This window comes from Protopterus annectens, chromosome 12.part0 (assembly GCF_019279795.1).
Source record: "Protopterus annectens isolate FY-2018-M chromosome 12.part0, PAN1.0, whole genome shotgun sequence".
NCBI classification, from domain to species: Eukaryota; Metazoa; Chordata; order Ceratodontiformes; family Protopteridae; genus Protopterus; species Protopterus annectens.
In genome coordinates this window covers 9,861,848-9,882,490 of record NC_056746.1, presented here as the reverse complement: position 1 = coordinate 9,882,490, position 20,643 = coordinate 9,861,848, and the positions used below count along the sequence as shown (strand labels likewise).

General features: G+C 36.9%; 1 protein-coding gene across 1 annotated transcript in view; it reads left to right on the top strand.

Annotated features, from left to right (window-relative positions):
* CLEC19A (C-type lectin domain containing 19A) overlaps positions 1–20,643 on the top strand; it is a 277,550-nt gene that overhangs the window by 80,853 nt on the left and 176,054 nt on the right. The window contains exon 4 of the mRNA XM_044089047.1: positions 13,137–13,269. Within this exon, the coding sequence (XP_043944982.1) occupies positions 13,137–13,269 (133 nt within the window). The remainder of the gene's footprint in view (positions 1–13,136; positions 13,270–20,643) is intronic.

Sequence of the window (20,643 nt, the reverse complement as noted above, 5' to 3'; positions counted from 1 at the left end):
AGTATTCTTAAGATATTGAATTGTTGAATCTTTTAAACAATGACTTTTTGGTGGGTTTTTACAGGAAAAGTACTATTTGTGCTGAGAAAAACAGAGAGGGGGATATAGCTTAGGAGAGGCTGCATACTAAGATATAAATATTATATAACTCATCAAAAGGCACATAGTTTTTACTGGGAAGTGACTATCCTAGCACCTACTAAAACAGAGATTGAAATTATTCCCCCCATGTTAAACAAAAGGACTTATAATATAAATAGTTGGCAATTAGTAGTGAAATTTTAATGGATATTTAAGCAGTCAAATTGTGGAATGGGAAAATATTTAAAATGTCTATTTTGTTTAACAAAAAGATAAGCCTGAAGAGGATGGGATCACAAACTATGCCTGATTTTGGTTTGTGGAAATTAAGAAGGAATTTTTTAAAACAAAAAAAGAGATTAACACAGATTTCTAACATCATATGGTTAACAGAAGGAAAGGAGGGAAGAAGTAGCTATAGAAGGGAGTGAGATGTGACACACATAATTACAGTTAAAAAAAGAGAAAAGAGAACACAAGAAAGCCACATAGATAAAATATGATCAGTCTATTATCTTGAATTGGAAATTATTAAGAGAGCCAGATTAAGAGAAGAAAGGTATTCATTTATATAACAAATATGAACTGTAAGTCATTGTTTCTCATTGACCCATGCAGTAGTTATACTCACAGTAAAACCTAGATAAGATCCTGATTAGCTTAGGTTTGTTTAGACTAAATTCAGTCCTTTATTATATTTACAAAACATTTAGAACACTATTTACAAAAATTAGTGTGATTAATTCCAAACTTATTATGTAAGGACCAGACCATATTTGTAGCAAATAGAATTGCATTTGACAATTTTCTTAAAACTACTATCATAACAGATGATACATCAGCATCACTAAAGGCTAGCGGTAATTGTTAATATGGGTGCTGAAAAATACATTGGTAGAGCTAATTTGTCTTTTCTTTTCTTTCTAAAACACTAAGAGCTATGTCCCTTTCCTAAAAAATCTGTCCAGTTGATGGAGGAAATACATCTAGGTGCACTACAAGAATAAAAGTAGAGAATTATACAGAGGGGTATACTGAAATTAGAAGAGGCACCAGACAGGTATACACACTATCCATTTTCTTTCTTTACCTAGAACCTCTTGCAATGACTTTCAGATAGTTGGATTAGACAGGGCATAAGCTGAGGCATAAAGACCACAAATTTGCTTTATATGTAGATGACATATTAGTATATATGACCAATCCAGAAAGAGACTTGGACAAAGTACTCTCTGAATTAAACAGATTTAGGAAGGTGGTACGATATAAGAATCATCTTCAGAAAACAAACTCTATAAGGATCGACTATATTCTTTTTGATAAAAATAAAACTTAATTATCCTTTCCTGAATGGCCCCAGCCAAATGACATATTTAGGAATAAAGTTACTGGAGGATTTCTTAAGATTTCAAAAGGGGAGTAAAGGGGATTTTGAAAATATATTTCAGAGAAATTTAAATATAGGAAATTTTGAAAATATTTTTAAAGAGAAATCTCCTTAACAAAATGACAGTATTATTAAGAAGATATCTTGGAATTAAAATGTCCATGGAGGAAAAAAGTTAACAGCTGTTCTTAGGATGTCTTAGAAAAAGCAGCACTACACAAATGAAAATAAGGAGTTAGTCATAACTACAGGAAATTCAACATGTTGTGAACGAAATTTGGAAGAAAGAAGGAAAAGGGATGAATGAGAAGACCAAACAAAAAATGTCATGGTCATTGGTGATCCTGAGATGTGTATGTCGGACACATTAATAAATGGATAATTTTCAGATTAGATAGACAAAGATGATCTAGAGCTGGCATAGTGGATAGAATTATGTAATATTGCCCTGTATGATTATTATGAACTGATGTTGATATAACCAGGGGTGTTAACTGTGATAATATATTATCGGGTATAAACCAAAGAAAGCAATTATGTGCAACTGAGGAATATAGCAGTTGAAGAGAAACTACCGTGGACCATGGAAGGTAAATAAATTGTAGGATGACACACATGGAATTGTCTGTTTAAACGGATGTAAAAAACAGTGATGTTGTTAATTTATTTTGTATGTTATTATCTAAGTTTCATTATTCATTATTTATTTATTTGTCTTTGTTTACTGGGAAAGTCCCACTGGGTAATACCCATCCTCAGCACAGGCCCAGGGAGAAAAGCTCCACTTGTTTCCATTGCATTGTACTTAGTACCAGTTAAACACAGATTAGTTGCATTTCTACTTACTTTTATACACACACATTTGTTACATTTATACATTCTAAGATTTTACAGAGGTAAAAGTTACTAAAGAGAAAGCCCATGTACAACTTAGTGGATTGTACAGGCAGCAGTTATGTATAAAAATTGTTTTGCCATTTCAGTGAGAGGTTGAGAGTATTCTGTTTAAGGAGAGTATTTGGAGAGTATTGTATGGTGAACACAAAGTCTTAACCTTGTGATAAGTATGTGCAGGACCAGGAATGGCTAACTAAGATTTTGTTTAAGCAGTGGTTTGTGATTTAAAACTATAGTTTGTCAGAGAGTTTTATTTGTGTGGGGATACTATTCCAGGGTTTAGCAACATATTGTGAGTAGACTGAGTCTCCTGCAATGTTATTTGACTAATTTGTAAGTAATAAGAATTCCTTACTAGAATGGAGGTCCCTTGCTGATACTAGGGTAGTAATACGTTTTGTAGTGCAGGGCATTTTTTCTGGATGATGAATGAGTTTGTGTACTGTAGTTAGTTGTGAATATGTTACGTAGTTGTGCAGTTCAAGCCAGCTTAATTGCTCTAAGCTATGAGAATGGTTTACCTTATGAGGGAGATTAATGTCTGACCTTTGTTGATACTTGGTTGATGTCATTTGTGTAATAAAGTTGTTTACAACAAAAGAGGTCTTACTTAATCTAAGGCTGCATGACTGTTGGACAGATTTAATGGAGTACAGGAGATGTTTGTTTTTTTGAAGCATTGTTTTGATGAAACAGGTTTTTGCAGTTAATTTAAACATAGCCAATAATGATTGGCAGCTGGTCAGACACCACAGTAACCATATGGTGTTAATACCTCTTATTCTTTGAAGATATAAGACAGATTTAAAAAAAAAGTCAACCTAGATATGAAAAGATTCTTGATCTCCAGAAAGGCACATATTGCCACACACTTCTGAAACTATCATTGATAATAGAACACTGGCTATAAATATGGATAAAATCTCCAGGGCTTCTCATAGTCTGACAATTTCTATAAAGGCTAAAAACTCCTCAGAGTTACCAGGCACTGGAAAGCAGTCAATACAAAGAAAAGCAACCAACAGATGCCAGCCGGGGTCAACACACAAGAACACCTTTAATAATCCAAATACAAGCAAGACAACAAAAAATATTCAGGTTAAGCACTTTCATCCAATAATTCAGACATCTTCAGAACCTTGGATAAACCTTAAACAAAACCCATTTAAAACTTGTGAATGAAACAGCACTCCCCCAAGTACATCCAATAAAAAAAAATTTTTAAAAAAAGCCACACACACAAAGGTATCCAATTAAAAGCACAATTAAATTACGTTATTTGTTGCTAAAAGCAAAGCATAAATCAGTCACAGTACAAGACCAGAACATAATAATAAAAATCAATTGAATTGAATTAACAATGAATGATAACATCTAAAGTGAATTCATAAACTGTTACCAATCCATTTAACAAATATTTAACAAATAAATCTAATGAACTTCAGAAGCTCATTTCCTCAACTCACTGGCAATAGAAACTGTTTCATTAACCCCTGGAGGATCCGTTATGTCTAGTCTTAATCGCCAGTGCATTTCTCTGTGTAATAGCCTATCTTCCCAATTCCCATTAAGTGGGGATACCTTAATCTGTTCCAAAGCTAAAAAAAGAAATTTATCAAAGTTATTACAGCACATGGAATGCCTCACTAAAGCAATTTTGTTGTCCATTCGACAAATACTAAGCAGGTGTTGATAAATTCATTTGTTGAAGCTGTTCTTAGTCTTGCCCACATAAAATGTGGGACAAGAAGTGCAAGTTGCCAGACTATCTTCTGTGAGCTACAATTCATAAAAGTACTATTATTCTAGGCAGTTATCTTATTCAGTACATGACCTTTTCTACTCCCATTAATATGCAAGCATTGGGGGCAGAGACCACATTTTCTCATAGTTGGCACTCCATTGTTGCTAACTGGTCTCTCAAGTTTGTTTGTGTCTTTCGACTTTCCCGGTTAGGGGTCGTCACAGCGGACTCCGGTCCGCTAATGACTGGCAGTAGATTTTTACATACTGGCTTGCCAGGCCTAACACACAACCTTCAATGAAGGAACGCCCATTCACGCATGTCACCAAACAGAAGATGGTCTAACTGAGAATCCAACGGGCAACGTGAATGTCTAACTGTGAGGCGACAACGATACCGCAGCACCACCACCGCAGTAATGATTTAATATTAGGTTTGTTTTTATATGTGAACATGGGTGATGTAATAAGTAGATGACAGATACTTCTGTCACATTGCAAGAGCATCCAGTTTTTCTGTATGATGCTTTCAATCCCTTTCACATCACCTGTTTAAAACAACACCGTATTATTAGATGCGTTAAACCTGCTACTGCCCCCATTGGTAGTGGCCAGCGTGCTCAAACTGTTTTTAATAATTGGTGCAAACCATCCTTGTCTTAAAGCCCAAATATCCCAAGTAATGGTTTCGAGAAGGTTTAAAGGGTATCCACGAGCTTTAAACATTTGCTTAATTATTTCAAATTCATCAAGACAGTTCATGTCTTCTGATATGTGACAGTATTCTCAAATAAGTTGACTCCTAACCACCCTTTTCTTTTCATGAAAAGGATGACAGCTCATAAAACACAGGAATGTATTGCAATAAGTAGATTTCCTGTGCACTCGTGTCACCAGATTTCCATCGCATTTCTTAGTAACAACTAAATCAAGGTAAATAATAGAGCTTCTATCAACTTGATAGGTAAACTTCAAAAAACTAGTGCTTAACTGAATAAGTCCCATAAAAGCACTAAGTTGCTCCATTGACCCTTTCCATATAAATAAAAGGTAATCCAGGAGTCTGCAATAAGCCACACAGTATTGAAAAAAAGGTGATTGAAACAACTCATGTAGTTTCCATCTCAGCATAACCATATTGGCAAACAATGTGGCACAAGCTGCTCCCATTGCTACATCTTGGTTTTGCTTGTAAAATTCACAGTCAAATGAGAAATAATTATTACGCAGTATTTAGATCCATGAATTCACAAACCAGTTCATTGTCTGTTGCACCAAGCTGGCCATATTGAGAAAAAAATCTCCCCAAACCAATATAAACCAATGTCCTTGGGAATAACAGTATAAAGACTTTGTACATCATACATTGCAAACAAACAATGTTCCTCTATAACCACATTTCTTAACTTGTTCAATAAATCCCACAAATCTTTTAGAATATGCGAAAATGAAGAAAACAGGTGTTTCAGTTTATGATCCACAAATTTTGCTAGTGGCTCAATAGCAGATCCTCTTGCAGCCACTATTGGGTGAAGAGAGAGATCTCTAAAATCCTTATGGATTTTGGGGATGCCAAAAATTTTGGTATTACTGGACTTTCCTTATGCAGGTAGTCATACAGAGTTTGTGGTATGGTGTCAAATAAAAGCAACTCATGTAAAACCACTTTTATACCTCAGTACGCTGCATTGATCTCATTCAATGAAACGGTCGAATAAACACTATTGTCGCTTATCCCACTCTAACATAGATGACAAGCAGGCAGGGTATTTTGTTTAGATGCTTTAATACATAGAAACACATCAGGATGGATAGCAGCATCATAAAATATAAACAAACTAATTAACAGACAGACCTTACATATATACATGCTTACATCTCAACAGCTTACTAAACAATGGCAGTCAGACTTGCATGTGCTCGGTATTTATACACTTATGCAAGCCCTTGGATAACTTCTTAAAGGTACATACACACACATTGATCTACAACTATCATCATGCAACAAATTCAGCATCCGCCCACAATAATCAACAATATCCATAATTACCAACCCACCCCTTTTATCTGGTTTCATTTATCGGATATTACTATTTTGTATGAAATCATTAAGAAGCAACTTCTCAGGTTTCATAAGATTATAAAACTTGTAAGTTTTATTTTCAAGCTTAAGTCGTACTTCTCACACCGCCTCTCAAACAAAGTAATAACAGGATGTAAACGAGGATTCATCACACTACTACTTCTTAACTTATCACCTAGATTATTGTCATTGTTCCCATCAAAGAAAACTTGAAAATTCAATTACTAGTAAACAATTTCAAATCGAGCACAGAGTCCTCCACCCTAGCCTTCATGTTAGAGATAAAATTGAAGCCTTTCAGGAACAATTTATGATGTTCAGGTCCAATAACCAAGTCAGTAAAATCGTAAATGTTGAAATTTTAATAAGTAGTTACATTAACAGTATCTGAGGATGTTGTAGCCAATCAGGGATGGACATTAAATTCCCATCCATTGCATTCTCCATCTGGAATAGTTCTTCCTGCCATTTTTCTTCTTTGTGCGCCCCTGTGGATATACATTCACCACTTGGTTTCTGTTCTTCTCGGCTAATCTCTTGAATCTCATCTGAAAGCCATGCCCTAAAGGGGCATCTTGATAATTGTCAGAATCATGCACATCAGAGCTCCCAGAGCCATTAACTGGATTATCGTTGGAATAATTACTTCCTGGAGGGGTGGGGCACACTGTCTTATTACAGTACTCAGTGTCATCATGTCAGCTTCTTATCTTTTGTAGCTTTTAAATGAACTAATTTACACTCAATAGATTCAAAATTGTTGTTAAATTTTACCTTGTAATTATTGAAGTCCAACTCCGATGCAATAGAATCTACTAGCTTAGCATTCTTCTGCTTAAATTTTGACATGCGCCTTTTGCTTTCTTTAAGTAACAAATTAGTTAATTCCAAACCTGTCCACTCAAAAAATTCCAGAAGCTCATTGTGGAAAACAGAATTTACTTCCACACCTTGTGGATATTTCCACAACCGCAGCCCTTTAGGAACATGTTGCCTATGGATGTTCTCTCCCAGAAAATAGTTATCTAGTTGTAATGATTTAAATGGTGGGGTGTTTGATTTAAAGGGTGGTGCAGTGGTGCAGCGGTTAACGTTGCCTCACAGCAAGAGATTCTCTGGTTCAATTCTCGGCTGGGGTGCCTTCTGTGTGGAGTTTGCATGTTCTCCCTGCGTTCGCGTGGGTTTCCTCCGGGTACTCCGGTTTCCTCCCACATTCTAAAGACATGCATCTGGAGCATCTCTCCCCAGGCCTCCACTGAAAACAGGCTCTGTGTAACCTAGTCGGACTTTTCTGGTCAACAAATGTTAAATAAAAAAAAATAAATAAAAATAAAATAAACTTAAACAGAGATTTCTCCAGAAAAAGTAGTTGTTCACTCAAATGTAGGCAGTGGCCACTGTTAGATTGCACATACTCTCTGGGTTGAGGGAATTCAAAATTATCCAACCACGAGTGAAGTTTTGAAACTGAAGAAAAATCAGCAAGTCCAACATCCAATGCCCTCCTGGCCTGATAAGTACCATTGTGAGCCAGATTAACTGGTACTGATACTCGTACTGTAGGATTACAGTGGCCACTCAACTCTCACAGGCTCTAATTTAATTCGTTTTGGAGAGTTTCTGAATCAACAGAGTTAAATTTCCAGGCTCTACACCACACACATTATCAGATGTGTCAGGAAAATGGATCTTGTGAGCTACCAGACAACATATCTAGGACCAAAGAAAACTAACACCACAATAAAGGCTAAAAACTCCTCAGAATTACCTGGTATTGGAAACCAGTCGATATGAAGAAAAAACAACAGATGCCAGCCAGGTCAACACACAAGAACACATTTAATAATCCAATTATAAACAAGACTTCAAAAATATTCAGGTTAAGTGCTTTCATCCAGTAATTCGGACATCTTCAGAACCATGAATAAACCTTAAAGAAAACCCATTTAAAACTTGTGAATGAAATGACACTTCCCCAAGTACATCCAATCAAAAACATCAATAAAAAGCCCCAGACACAGAGATACCCAATCAAAAACACAATTAAATTGCATCATCTGTTGCTAAGTTAAAAACAAGGCATAAATCAATCACAGCACAAGACCAGAACATAATAATAAAAATCAAATGAATTGAATTAACAATAAATAATAAATAACAAATGATAAAATCTAAAGTGAATTCATAAGCAATTTTACCAATCCATTTAACCAATCCACTCTGTGCTCAATTTGATATTGCTTACTAGTAATTGAATTTTCAAGTTTTCTTTGAATGGAGCAATGACAATAATCCAGGTGATAAGTTAAGATGTAGTAGTGTGATGAATCCTCCTTTACATCCTGTTATTAGTTTGTTTGAGGCAGTGTGAGAAGGATCTACGACTTAAGCTTGAAAATAGAACTTAGAAGTTTTATAATCTCATAAAACCTGAGAAGTTGCTTCTTAATGACTTCATGCAGAATAGTAATATCCGATGCATAAAACCAGATGAAGGGGATGGATTGGTAATTATGGATATTGTTGATTACTGTGGGCAGATGCTGAATTTGTTGCATGATGATAGTGTTTATTCAACCATTTCATTTAATGAGATCATTGCAGTGTACCAAGGTATAAAAGTAGTTTTAGATGAGTTGTTTTTATTTGACACCACACCACAAACTCTGTATAACTACTTGCATGTGGAAAGTCCAGTAATACCAAAAATTTTCGCCATTCTCAAAATCCATAAGGATTTTAGAGACCCCCACCTCCTTCGCCCGACAGTGGCTACAAGAAGATCTGCTACTGAGCCACTAACAAAATTTGTAGATTATAAACTGAAATAACTCTTTTCCTCACTTCCACATATTCTAAAGGATTTGTGGGATAAAATTTTATTATTCATTATTTATTATTTATTGTTAATTCAATTTTTTTGATTTTTATTTTTATGTCCTGGTCTTGTGCTGTGACAGATTTATGCCTTGTTTTTAACTTATCAACAGATGATGTAATTTAATTGTGTTTCTGATTGGATATCTGTGTGTGTGTGTGTGTGTGTGTGTGTGTGTGGCTTTTTTTTGTTTTTGATTATTTTGATTGGATGTACTTGGGGGAGTGCCGTTTCATTCACAAGTTTTAAATGGATTTTAAGGTTTATTCATGGTTCGGAAGATGTCTGAATTATCAGACAAGAGCACTTAACCTGAATATTTTTTGTTGTCTGGCTTGTATTTGGATTATTAAGGTGTTTTTGTGTGTTGACCCGGCTGGTCTGTTGGTTGTTTTTCTTCTTAGAGAAAGACAAAAACACAGGTACCAGGTGAACAACTTGGTCTTCACCTCAGAGCCAATAGTATGTATAAAAAATCGAACTGCCACGGTAGAAGGAAAATTCAAATGACTGACAATGTGAATATTTTTAAAAAAACTAGTACCTTTTTACCTAAATTACATCCTATGGGAGAAGCCTATGTGTTAGTATGGAAGCATTTAATTCAGATAGAAGAGCTGTCTTTTATAACTTGAGTAAAGAAGAATCTGATGCTCTATATGACCTGAGGGAAATACATTCAGTGGAAATTAGACCTGCAGATAGAGGAGGGGGAATTGTGATTATGGAGAGGGAATTTTACATCCAGCAAATGATGAAACTACTGAATGACCATGAAACTTATGCCTGCATCTCAGTAAATATAGCTAAATGTGTTATAGACACAATTGCTGTTTTGTTGTTTGACTTGCTGACTCTTCTTCTTCTTCTTCTTCTTCTTCTTCTTCTTCTTCTTTCGGCTTTTCCCGGTTAGGGGTCGCCACAGCGGATCACCTGTCCGCTCATGATTGGCAGTGGAGTTTTACGGTGTCGAGTTGCCAGCCCAGCACCCAACCTTCCACAGAAGGCACACACATGCGTGCACTCATGCCTAGGGCCACTTTAGAGTGTCCAATTCACCTACAGCATGTCTTTGGGATGTGGGAGGAAACCGGAGCACCCAGAGGAAACCCACGCGACCACAAATTTGAAAACAGAGGATTTATTTAAGTATTTTAATGTAAAAACTCCCACCATTCCAGTTCTATATGGCCTTCCCAAGGTACATAAAGACATCATATGTCCACCTATGAGACCCATAGTGTCTAGTAGAGGTTGGGCAACAGAAGCCATGTCAATATATGTAGAGAATAATCTTCATCCAGTGCTTGAATTGTGTGAAACAGTACTGAAAGACACAAAATCTTTTCTCCAAACATTGTATAGAAAGACAATTTTGAAAAATAGAGTATCTACTTGTAAGCTGAGATATTACATCACTTTTTACAGTGATTCCAAATCAGTGGGGAATAGAGAACATTAGGAGCTTGCTATGTTCTAAATGTGTTTTCTCTAATGATAAAGTGAATCTGTTATGCAGTCTGCTTGAAATAATTTTGGACAATAATGCTTTTGTCTTTAAAGATGATTTGTAACTACAAAAGGTTGGCGTAGCTATGGGCGCAGCTTGTGCAAACAGCTACGCCAACCTACTTTAGTCCAATGGGAAGAAACATTTCTACTACAGGGAAATGAATTTAGCAAATATGTTCTGTGGGATGTACGTTTTGTGGATGACATATTTTTTTCTATGGGAAAACTCAATAGAGATGCTGGGTATATTCTTAGAGAACCTACACACAACGACACCATTTTTAAAATTTACCTGTAAGTACTCAAATGAACAGATAGAATTCCTTGATGTTCTAGTGAAAAAATCAGAAATGGGGCAGATGGCTACTAGCCTATATAGAAAACCAATTAGAAAGAATTCCATATTACATAAAAACAGCATGCATCCAAGACATGTTAGTAAAAACGTTATGAAAGGGCAGTTCTGAGAGCCTCAAAATTACATAGTAAAATGATGAGTTGGGGAGATCCATGGACGTGTTAAAAGGAGAACTACTTGATAGAGGATATACTCAGACAGAAATAGACACCACCATAGAAGGAGTGTATCAAGAACATCAAGGGGAAGGGTAGGCCTTACTTCTCAGAACAAACTACAAGAGATAACGCTGAAATTGACTCCAGGGATGAGAAACTCAGGTTCCCCATTACATATGCAAGTGATGTCAGTCTATTTTGTGATATATTTCGGAAGAACTGGAACATATTGTTAGCCACTAAAGAACTTGAAGGCTTTGGTCCTCACTTCTCATTTACAAACAAAAAAATCACTTAAAAGGCAGTTATGTTATAAAACCCAAACACATAAGTCCCTGAACGCATCAGATAGGATGGGGACATATATGTGCAGGAACTGCAGAGCTTGTAAGTTCATTTCCTCATGTAGCACTTTTGTACATCCACAGCAAAAGTTTAGAATTTAATTTAATTTCTATTCAGACTGCAGGACTAGAAATATAGTCTATCTTAGCTTTTGCCAATATTGTAAAGTTTTTTATGTGGACAAGACTAACAGAATGCTCAAATAATGGATTTTAGAACATATGAAGGACATAGTAAACAAAAAGGAGAGTAGTGCCCTAGCTAAATATGTAGACGCTGAAGGGATGCACCATGTTTTTAAATTTTTAGTTTTAAAAGTCCTGGAAGAAAATATCAGAGGGGTTGACATTAGAAATAGAACAGAAGAAGCTGAGAAAAAATGGATTCTGCAACTAAATGCAGACAACCCCCCAGGCATTAATGAAACTGTTTCTTTGAAACCATTTTTAAAGGCAAGAGCCTTAAAGCACTAATTCCCTTCTACATGGTTCTGTAGGCATTCACATTTGAACTTGCATACTGTTTTTAACAGTTTTATGTCTATTTATGTTTTTTTTCCTACTATTTTTAAATTAATTGAATCTGATATAAATATTTAATTGTTTGTCTTAACTGATTGGTCACTTTGAAAGTATATATATCAAGGAAGGCATGGGATGTTTTATTAAGTCTGATGAAGCGACCTGTAAGGTTGTGAAAGCGCTTACTTTGTCCTTGCAATAAAGAATTTTCCTTCTACTATGACAGTTCAACTTTTTATACATACGATTGTTTTTCGTCTTAGTCTGACCATTTCTGTTAAGTATGATTTTCACTGCACAACAAGCATGTACAATAATGTATCCTTTTCCCACATTACTTTGCAATTTCCTTGTACTTGTATACATCCTCCTAGTCTTTACAACACTGTGAACTTAAGTAAAATGATGCTTTAGATACTCACCAGCTTTTTTACATCTGTGTCTCAAATTCCATCCTTCTGCTTGTATGTATACCTGCTTGTACAACAATGCACATCATTTGAATGACAACACAATTAATTAAGCTAATTTATTATGTTAGAGAAAAGCCTCTGTCACAATCCTTTCATCTAGAATGCTAATATCATATGATTTCATGTTATTCCATGGAGGAGCCATACTGCAGGGCTACATTAGCAAGTTTAGCCAGCTCACCAGGCAACAAAACCTGCACTGCTGACTGGATTGTAAGCCCATTCTGTATGCACTCCAAACTGCTTTCAGCCTTGAAGAGCTATCTCTGAAAAAGACAACATTTTGTAAAGTGAGACCTCACTAGCTACCTTGGCAAGCAGTGCCATCAAACCGTTTCCACCAGCCAAAGCAGTCCTCATAGGCAGCAGTACTATATAATGCACTCATACTTCTGTGTGCCTTATCATGGAGTCTGGTAATCCCAGCTAGGAATATCCCTAGTTATATCACCTGTTTAGCTTTAGTCAGTAGCAGAATAAGAGTTTTATACTTATGCTATAGCTTAATGTCACCCACATGCAGCTGTGCATTCTTCTGTCTTATCCTCCTGCATACATACATTTATTGTTTTTTCATGATATGCTGTATGCCACAACTATGTTCTTTATATTGGACAGTGCATTTAATAGCATTTTTGTGGATGTTTTCAGTGAGTTTAGTATAACCAAATAATAACAAACCTTACCCTATCTTTCCTAGGAAGGCAACTTTGAGTGGACAGATGGTACATCATACGATTACAATTACTGGGACGGGAATCAGCCTGATGATGGTATCCACACCATCCCAGAGGAGGAAGACTGTGTCCAGATATGGTACCGACCTAATAGCGGTAAGTAGTTTTGGTAAAATTATATTGACTAAACAGTGATAAGCAATTCTGGAGAAATTCTTACAGCTAAATGTATGCTAAAGTCATATACTAGATATAAGGTAAGAAGATGTGTTGATTATATATTTCTGTTTTTTATTTATTAATTTGGTAAATAGATTGACTCATCAGTTACCTTTGTTCCCTCACAGCACTTGGTTATCCAGTGTAAGTTCTAAGTTCAGGTACTTTTTATACAGAATCTGCATGCCTTTTTTGTGAAGGGTGGGCTTTCTGTAGGTGTTCTGCTTTTGCTACCCACATGCCAAAGACCTACTGCAGGTGAGTTGATGATCCTCCAAACTGTCTGCAGACCTGTGTGTTTTGATGGACTTGTGATCCATCCAAGATTAATTTGTCTCCCTTGCAATCGACTAGGAAAGGTTGTGGCTCAACCTGCAACCCTAAATTGTATTAAATGGGTAATTAGACTGTAAATGAGCAAATTTGGTAACAAAGTGACAGCACCAATCCACTGGCCCCATTCAGTCACAAAACTCAGAAAATAGGTGTGAGCGATAAAGACAGTATAGGAGGTATAGCAGAGCTATCCCAAGAGAAAGAGGAGTTTTCATATAAGCACCTCAAGGGATTATTTATGTAACTGATTGGAGCTGGGAAAACCCAAATGAATGCTCATAATAAAATCAGTGGAAAATAAGCTTTGCAGACATACTGTTAAAGTTGGTGTTGTCCGTGAAGAAAGAGGAGTGAGAAACAAGTATAATGTAGTATGACTAGCTCATAGGAAAATGCTGAGATAGTATCAGGCAGAGCATTTGTAAACATGCAATGAAAAATTGGGGTTTTGTGCCTTCAAGCTACATACTCACATATGCATTATTAAATAAGAAGAAAACCTGACTTCAGCTTTAAAACACAGATTGTATCGGAACAGTCTAGGTCAAATGTTGGTATGTAAAATGATAAGACTTTAAAGTCATGCCGTTCTGCCACATGCATATTAAAATTATAATGGGTGTTCAGGTGTTATTCATTTAGCATTCGAAGTGTATAGTCTTGTCTGAACTTATTTAAGCTCCGAGAAACAGTTAATGGAATGTTAGAATTTTAGAAAATGCAGGAGAAAGATGGCACATTGTATCCTTCCTCCAGGCTTTAGGTGAGACATAATGGTATCCTCCTTAGTGGACAGTTTTGTGTGTAATGAAGAACATGAATAAAACATGTCATTTTCAGTGATGGAAACATGAAGTCTGGTAAAGAAAACCTTAAGCTCACTGACAAAATGAGCATTTGAGGACACAGAAAGTAGAGAAGAGATAGAAATATTATCTTTAAACACAGCCTGAGAGTAATAGAAGACAGGCAGATGATTTTATCATGGCTCACAGATGGTGACACAGATGTGTTTACTCTGGATGATGTCAGATTTACAGCTGATGAATGCAGAACTAACAAAGGAACAGGGGAAGGAACACATGTCTCAAAAGAGAAAGATAAATCTTTCATGGTTGTAGATGTTGCTGGACTTGTCAGGGGAACTTAAAGGAAATACAGTTTTATTTGGTAGAACACTGATAGTGGATGTTATGAGAAACACAGATGAAGAATTCAGATTTATTGATATTTATAAATCCCCAGAGTAATACAAAAGTAGAGTGACCACATGGGCAGAAGGAAATGAGTAATGTTAGAGTCTAAACTTAATTTATACGATCAAAGTCAAGACATAGAATGGATATTGTGAAGATTGGGGAAGATGGGTGAAGGCTGCCAGCCTAGCCAAATGGAATTTGATACATAATTCTGACATTTGTAAATATAAATAAAAAATACATGCTTGCTTCTTAAATGAAAGAAAACACTGTAAAATGTGAACTTCAAGATTGTAGCAACATTGCCACCTGCTGTAAGGAAAACTAAGCCAAGCATTTCAAATGATCTTTGAAATTAAAATTATGTTTTGTATGTCCTTTGAAGTTAGAATTTGGAGTCGATGAGTCTGGAGTAAGCATCCTGCCTATTGTTTTAAGGCTAAAGTTAATGACCAGAATTTACATGTGGAATGTCCTTTATTGCTTTAAGTGTAAAATAATGTAAATGCAGTTAATGTGTAGCCTGGGAACTCCAGACTAAGTGTCAAAATGATGTAATGTGTATACTGGGAAAACCTAAGTGTCAAAATGATGTAATCTGGGAGGGCCCAGCAGCGATGTTTGTTAGTGAGTTTAAAAACTATTGCTCAGGGAGAGACTGTAAGCATTTTTGTTTGACTATCTAACTCAGCACTGCCTTGTTCTATGTAAGTAAGTTATCTTAGAAATATGTTTTCTTGTAGAAATAGCTAGGACTATAAAGATTAGACTAAGTGTTTTTCTGTTATGTCAGAACTATACTACGGAATTATTTTAAGTTTCTGTGTGATCTCTGAACTCTGGAGTAGCATTGTATTGTAGTAGTATTGTCTTGTGTCTTTATTATTTATTATTAAATATTTTAAAACCCTTTTCAACTGTGGCTGGTTTGTGTAGAGATAAGTTAGCTCTAGAGTACATTGCATATTTATAGAGTTTACTGTCTAAGCCTCTCCTATAGTTTTAGCCCTTGGCTAAACTACCAATTGGATAATAATATTGCACAGTAATAACTGGACACCCTTTTAAGAGCCTTTGGGTAGCTGATAAGTATTAGCTGGTGGTGATAGTAATTATTACTGTACAGTCTGGGTAAAGGGGCACAGCTGGAGAATCTGTGTCAGCCTTTCCCAGGAGTGTCTGTGAAGTTGTATAAATACTTTCTCAAGGTGTGTGTGTGTGTGTGTGTGTGTGTGTGTGTGTGTGTGTGTGTGTGTGTGTGTGTGTGTGTGTGTGTCAGCTACCTGGGCAGGGACATGAAGCACTGGTGGGACAGAGAGGGTACTGGAGGTTAGCTTGCCAGCTAGGCTGAGATCTGGACCCCATAGCTGTGCCAGTGGGGAGTCTTATTGGGGACCTGGGGAGCAAGGGAGCAACCAGCCCCAGACTGACTGTGATCTCTGTGTGCACTTAGGGTAATTATACTTTACTGTGTGTATTTGTTATCCTTTCATCTTATATAAGACGCCATCTCTGGTGTTAGTGGTGAGAATTGAGGCTCCTTGATTGCTGGGCCAGGGCATGGCCGTCACAGATATAGTAATACTAAATAAATGGAGAGAGTTACAGAGCCTGCTAACTTAAATTCAAACATTGCACAGAGTGTGTATGTGGAAGGGGGCAGACATAAATTAACTGCATGTTAATTCTTAGCAGTGGGTTTGGTGGATGCATAAACATTATTTCTAGTCCACTAAATGGGAATGTGCACAGCTGGAGCTATATGTGGCCTTGACATTAGGGTGAAATTACCTTAATATACAGAGAAACAATACTCCCATTGGTGGCAAACACAACAGATTATGCCCACAGTACAGCACTGACAGCCTTCTGATGGGTTCACTATAGAATCAAGAAATACTGAAATCCCGAATTTCAGTATTTCGAAATTCTATAGCCGGAACCTTTAAATACCAAAACCCCATAACCTCAAAATTTAAAATCGTGCACCTACAGTGCAAATACACCACACACATTCACATACACACAGTCTCCCCCCACAACCAAACAATCCAACGGCTGCACCGCCCACCACTCCCCTACTTATATATACTAACTCTGAGATTGCACAATCACACACACAAAGGTAACTCACACATACACATTTCATAGCCCCTTGAACGCACACACACATCACAGCCAAAACACACACACTAACGTACACTAAAGCCCCTAACCAACACACTCATACGTACTTACCTACACTTACACCTATGCATTCACACACTGCAACACCAGAAGCTCCAAACTTCGGTATTTTGAATTTCGTGCTTCTGGTGTTTCGCAATTTCAAGGCTTCTGTGTTTTAATTTCGAAATACTGAAAGTCGCAATTTCAGTATTTCAAAATTATAAAGGGAAGCCCTTCTGACTTGCCAAATCCTTTTGCTGTACCAACTGTTACAGGGATACCTGATATGGTAAAGTGCATTCAGTGGGAATAATGACTCATACTCAGTAAATGTCTGAGCACAATCCCTTGTACGTTGTGGCACATTTATAGCCCTCTATGCCCCACAGTTATGGCAAGTGCCAGTTCATAAAAGTTTTGGCCAATGTTACCGTTACTGCAGTGTTTGATACATTTGCATGCTGTGCTAATGAAGGTATCAGGCAATGCTGCATTTCCCACTGGAGGAAGCTCAGCTATATTAACGTGACTGTGGTGCAATAGAGTGTGGTTGCACTTATATTTTGCTATACGTGATTCAATGCCCTATAGAGGCTCTGGCACACTGTGTACGAATACTATTCCTTCTGTGTTCTGATAGTGATGCTCACACATGTGCTGCTCAGCACAACATCAGCCTCTATTGGTCAGTAGAAATTTATTTTCTACTTTCTACACCATTAGACTGCACTTGTATTCCCTTAACTTTCAGAGTACTCTACAAACATTTCTCCACAATTCACTTTTATTCATAGGTCCACAAGTAAATACTATGCTAGCTGCTGTTGTGGGCAATTTTAATTCTAGCCAATTTTCTCTTGGTGAGAATCAGACTCTGTACCTCTTTTATGAGGTAAACACCTTAACCATTTTACTAACCATCAACCCTTGTCTTTTTGTAAATTGCAAGTGGTGTTGTGGACCCTAACTTGCATACTGTCTGCACAATTGAAGCTTTCCAGGTACAGAATTGGCCATGCACTTATGTCGTGGTGTACAGCTGTTTCCATTAATTTTGTAGAGTTGTGCCATTTGATTATATTGTGTTTCAGCTCTATCAAATTGCATACTATAATAATAAATACCACTCACAGTACAGGTTACTTGTCACAGCAACATTAGCAAACAATGCAATCTTAAAAAGATTCCAGAAAATTCAGTTTTCTGTGGGATGGAGCTTGGGTTTTTAGGTAGTTAGTAGGCATATGGTCCAGGAGAACATTGATGAGCCTAGTCCAGTTTTCTCATTTGTCACAGTGTTCAGTAACCTGTTTACAGTCATACAACAGGCAAGTGGAGACCGAGGGAATCAAACTTTGTATTACATGAAGTAGCTTTTTAGCAGTTCATTGCCTAAATCCCCTGGAGTAACTGCTAGACAAAGCTATGACTCCCTTTTGGGGAACTGAACTGCAGTCCATCATGTGACAGGCAGGGATACTGACAATTAACTAACTAAGAGGAATGACAAGCTTGCATTACATGGCACAGACTCAGAGACCAGGGGCACAGCTCTCAATAAATAAATACTTTTTCCATGGTGATAAAGTGTGAACCTCCACCATACTTAACTGCCAGATTTTCACAGAATATGTAGATTTTCACCTCATGTTTTTGGTCTGTTCTTCAAAATATTTAAAGCTTTCTTGCAAATCACTGAAAACTGAAGTCACTAAATAAAGACATACATTTGAGTTTCAGACTTCATAGCCTTCAGAAAATACATGTTAACACAAACCATGTTGTTCAAGCAAATTTCTAAATTTATAACAACAATATTTAAAATGTGTTCCTATTTTTTGGCCTTTGCCCCCCCATTATTTTATTCTCTGTCCAGATTTCTTGCATTAAGAGGTTGAGGGGTATGGCCCCCACTGTGCATTCCATCTCTGACTCATCCAGTTCAGACTTGTATGAAAACACCATCAGCACAATGTCACATAAGTAGTACACAAGCTCTGTTTTAAGCTTCTCTGCATTATAAATGCAAGACTTCTACCCCCATATGTCATTACAAAATAGTTAACATGCTTAGACATTATGAATCCCATCAGTTATAATCCTCATACATAACGATGTTTATGTTAGACCCCTCCACCTCCCCAAATTGAAATGCTCAAATCATGCCTGAGTCTAGGAAATAGTCCTTCCTTCTCTCCTCAATTAAAATATTCAGATAATGCTGTTGAAGAGGGTGGTCCCTCTCCCACCACTCCCAGGCTGTAATGCTAGATCACAGAGCACTGCTGCCTATGGTAGACCTTCCTCCTCACTTTGCAGTAATTGTAATGTTAAAGGACTGCTGATGTCTGTGGTAGAGCCTGCTGTTGTTGCTGCTGTCATGATATGTCTCCCACCAGGAGGATTATGTATTATCAGCAGCACTATCCATTAAGACTCTGTAACATGGCAGAACTCTATAGTTTTCTGATAGGGTATTCTGAACCTATGAGAAGAGTCAACTTCTACTGCATGTGTATAGCAATGAGGTGGAAGACAAAACACTTCTAAGATGACATCTAGAGTTAAATGTACCCTCAAGAGAGCTAGCCTGCTTCTCACTAGTGTTTCTAGTCAGTAGCAAGACTCCACCAATGGACAGCAAATGCTCCTTTACCCCTGACTTTGCCCAGAGAAGCAGTTTCCCACCATTCTGCCTTTCTCAGTGGAGTGGAGTGTTCCTGTCTATCATTTGATTGGCTGAGTCCATTGGAGGGTCTGATTGGCTGATCTGATTAATTATTGTTAGGGGCAATGGCACAGTAGAGTACCAGGTTCTTTGTGGTTGGTTTTCTTTTGTAAATTATATTATCAATAGTAATTGTATCTTGCTAAGTGCAAAAACTGGTGTGTAAAGTATAAAATGTGTAAAGGTAAAAATGTGTGAACTGTAAAAAGCTTGGGATTAGTGCAATTATTTTTATTCTGATGAGAAAAGGAGAACAAGTATTGCTGATTCCACCTGTATGCAACTGAGCTGAGACCAGCACTATTTTCACTACCAAACAGATAGAACCGCCAGTAATCATTTCCAAAACTTATAGGCACTACTCCCCTTTCAGCCCCCATTAGTAAGGATCTGGAACATGGATTTGCACTTTTCAACTGTCTACCCAGTCTGATTGAAATGGGCACCTTGAGACAATGTAGCGATTGTATCATGTTAAGTAATAGCCATCTACTACTTAAACAAACTGATAAAGTGTGTGAGAGATGTAGTTATATAATGTTATTGGAGGCAAAATTCTCATACAAAGTCAAACAAATAGCATGCAAATTGCCGTTACCACACAACACCACACTAAACCAACCACACAAACCACTCAAATCAAAAACATAGACCTATATAGGCTGCTGTTTTTAAAAGTAACCTACGTAAACAACAAAGGTCATCTAAATGTAATTTAAAAAACAAATGCCCTCAGCAACCTCAGAAACAGACAACATAGACAGCACCTAACATGAAACATGTTCACACTGAATCATTTCAAAAGCTCATAAGGCAATCTACTAGCCTGGCCACTGGGGACTCAATAGTGATGCATACTGATGCACCACTCACCAGACT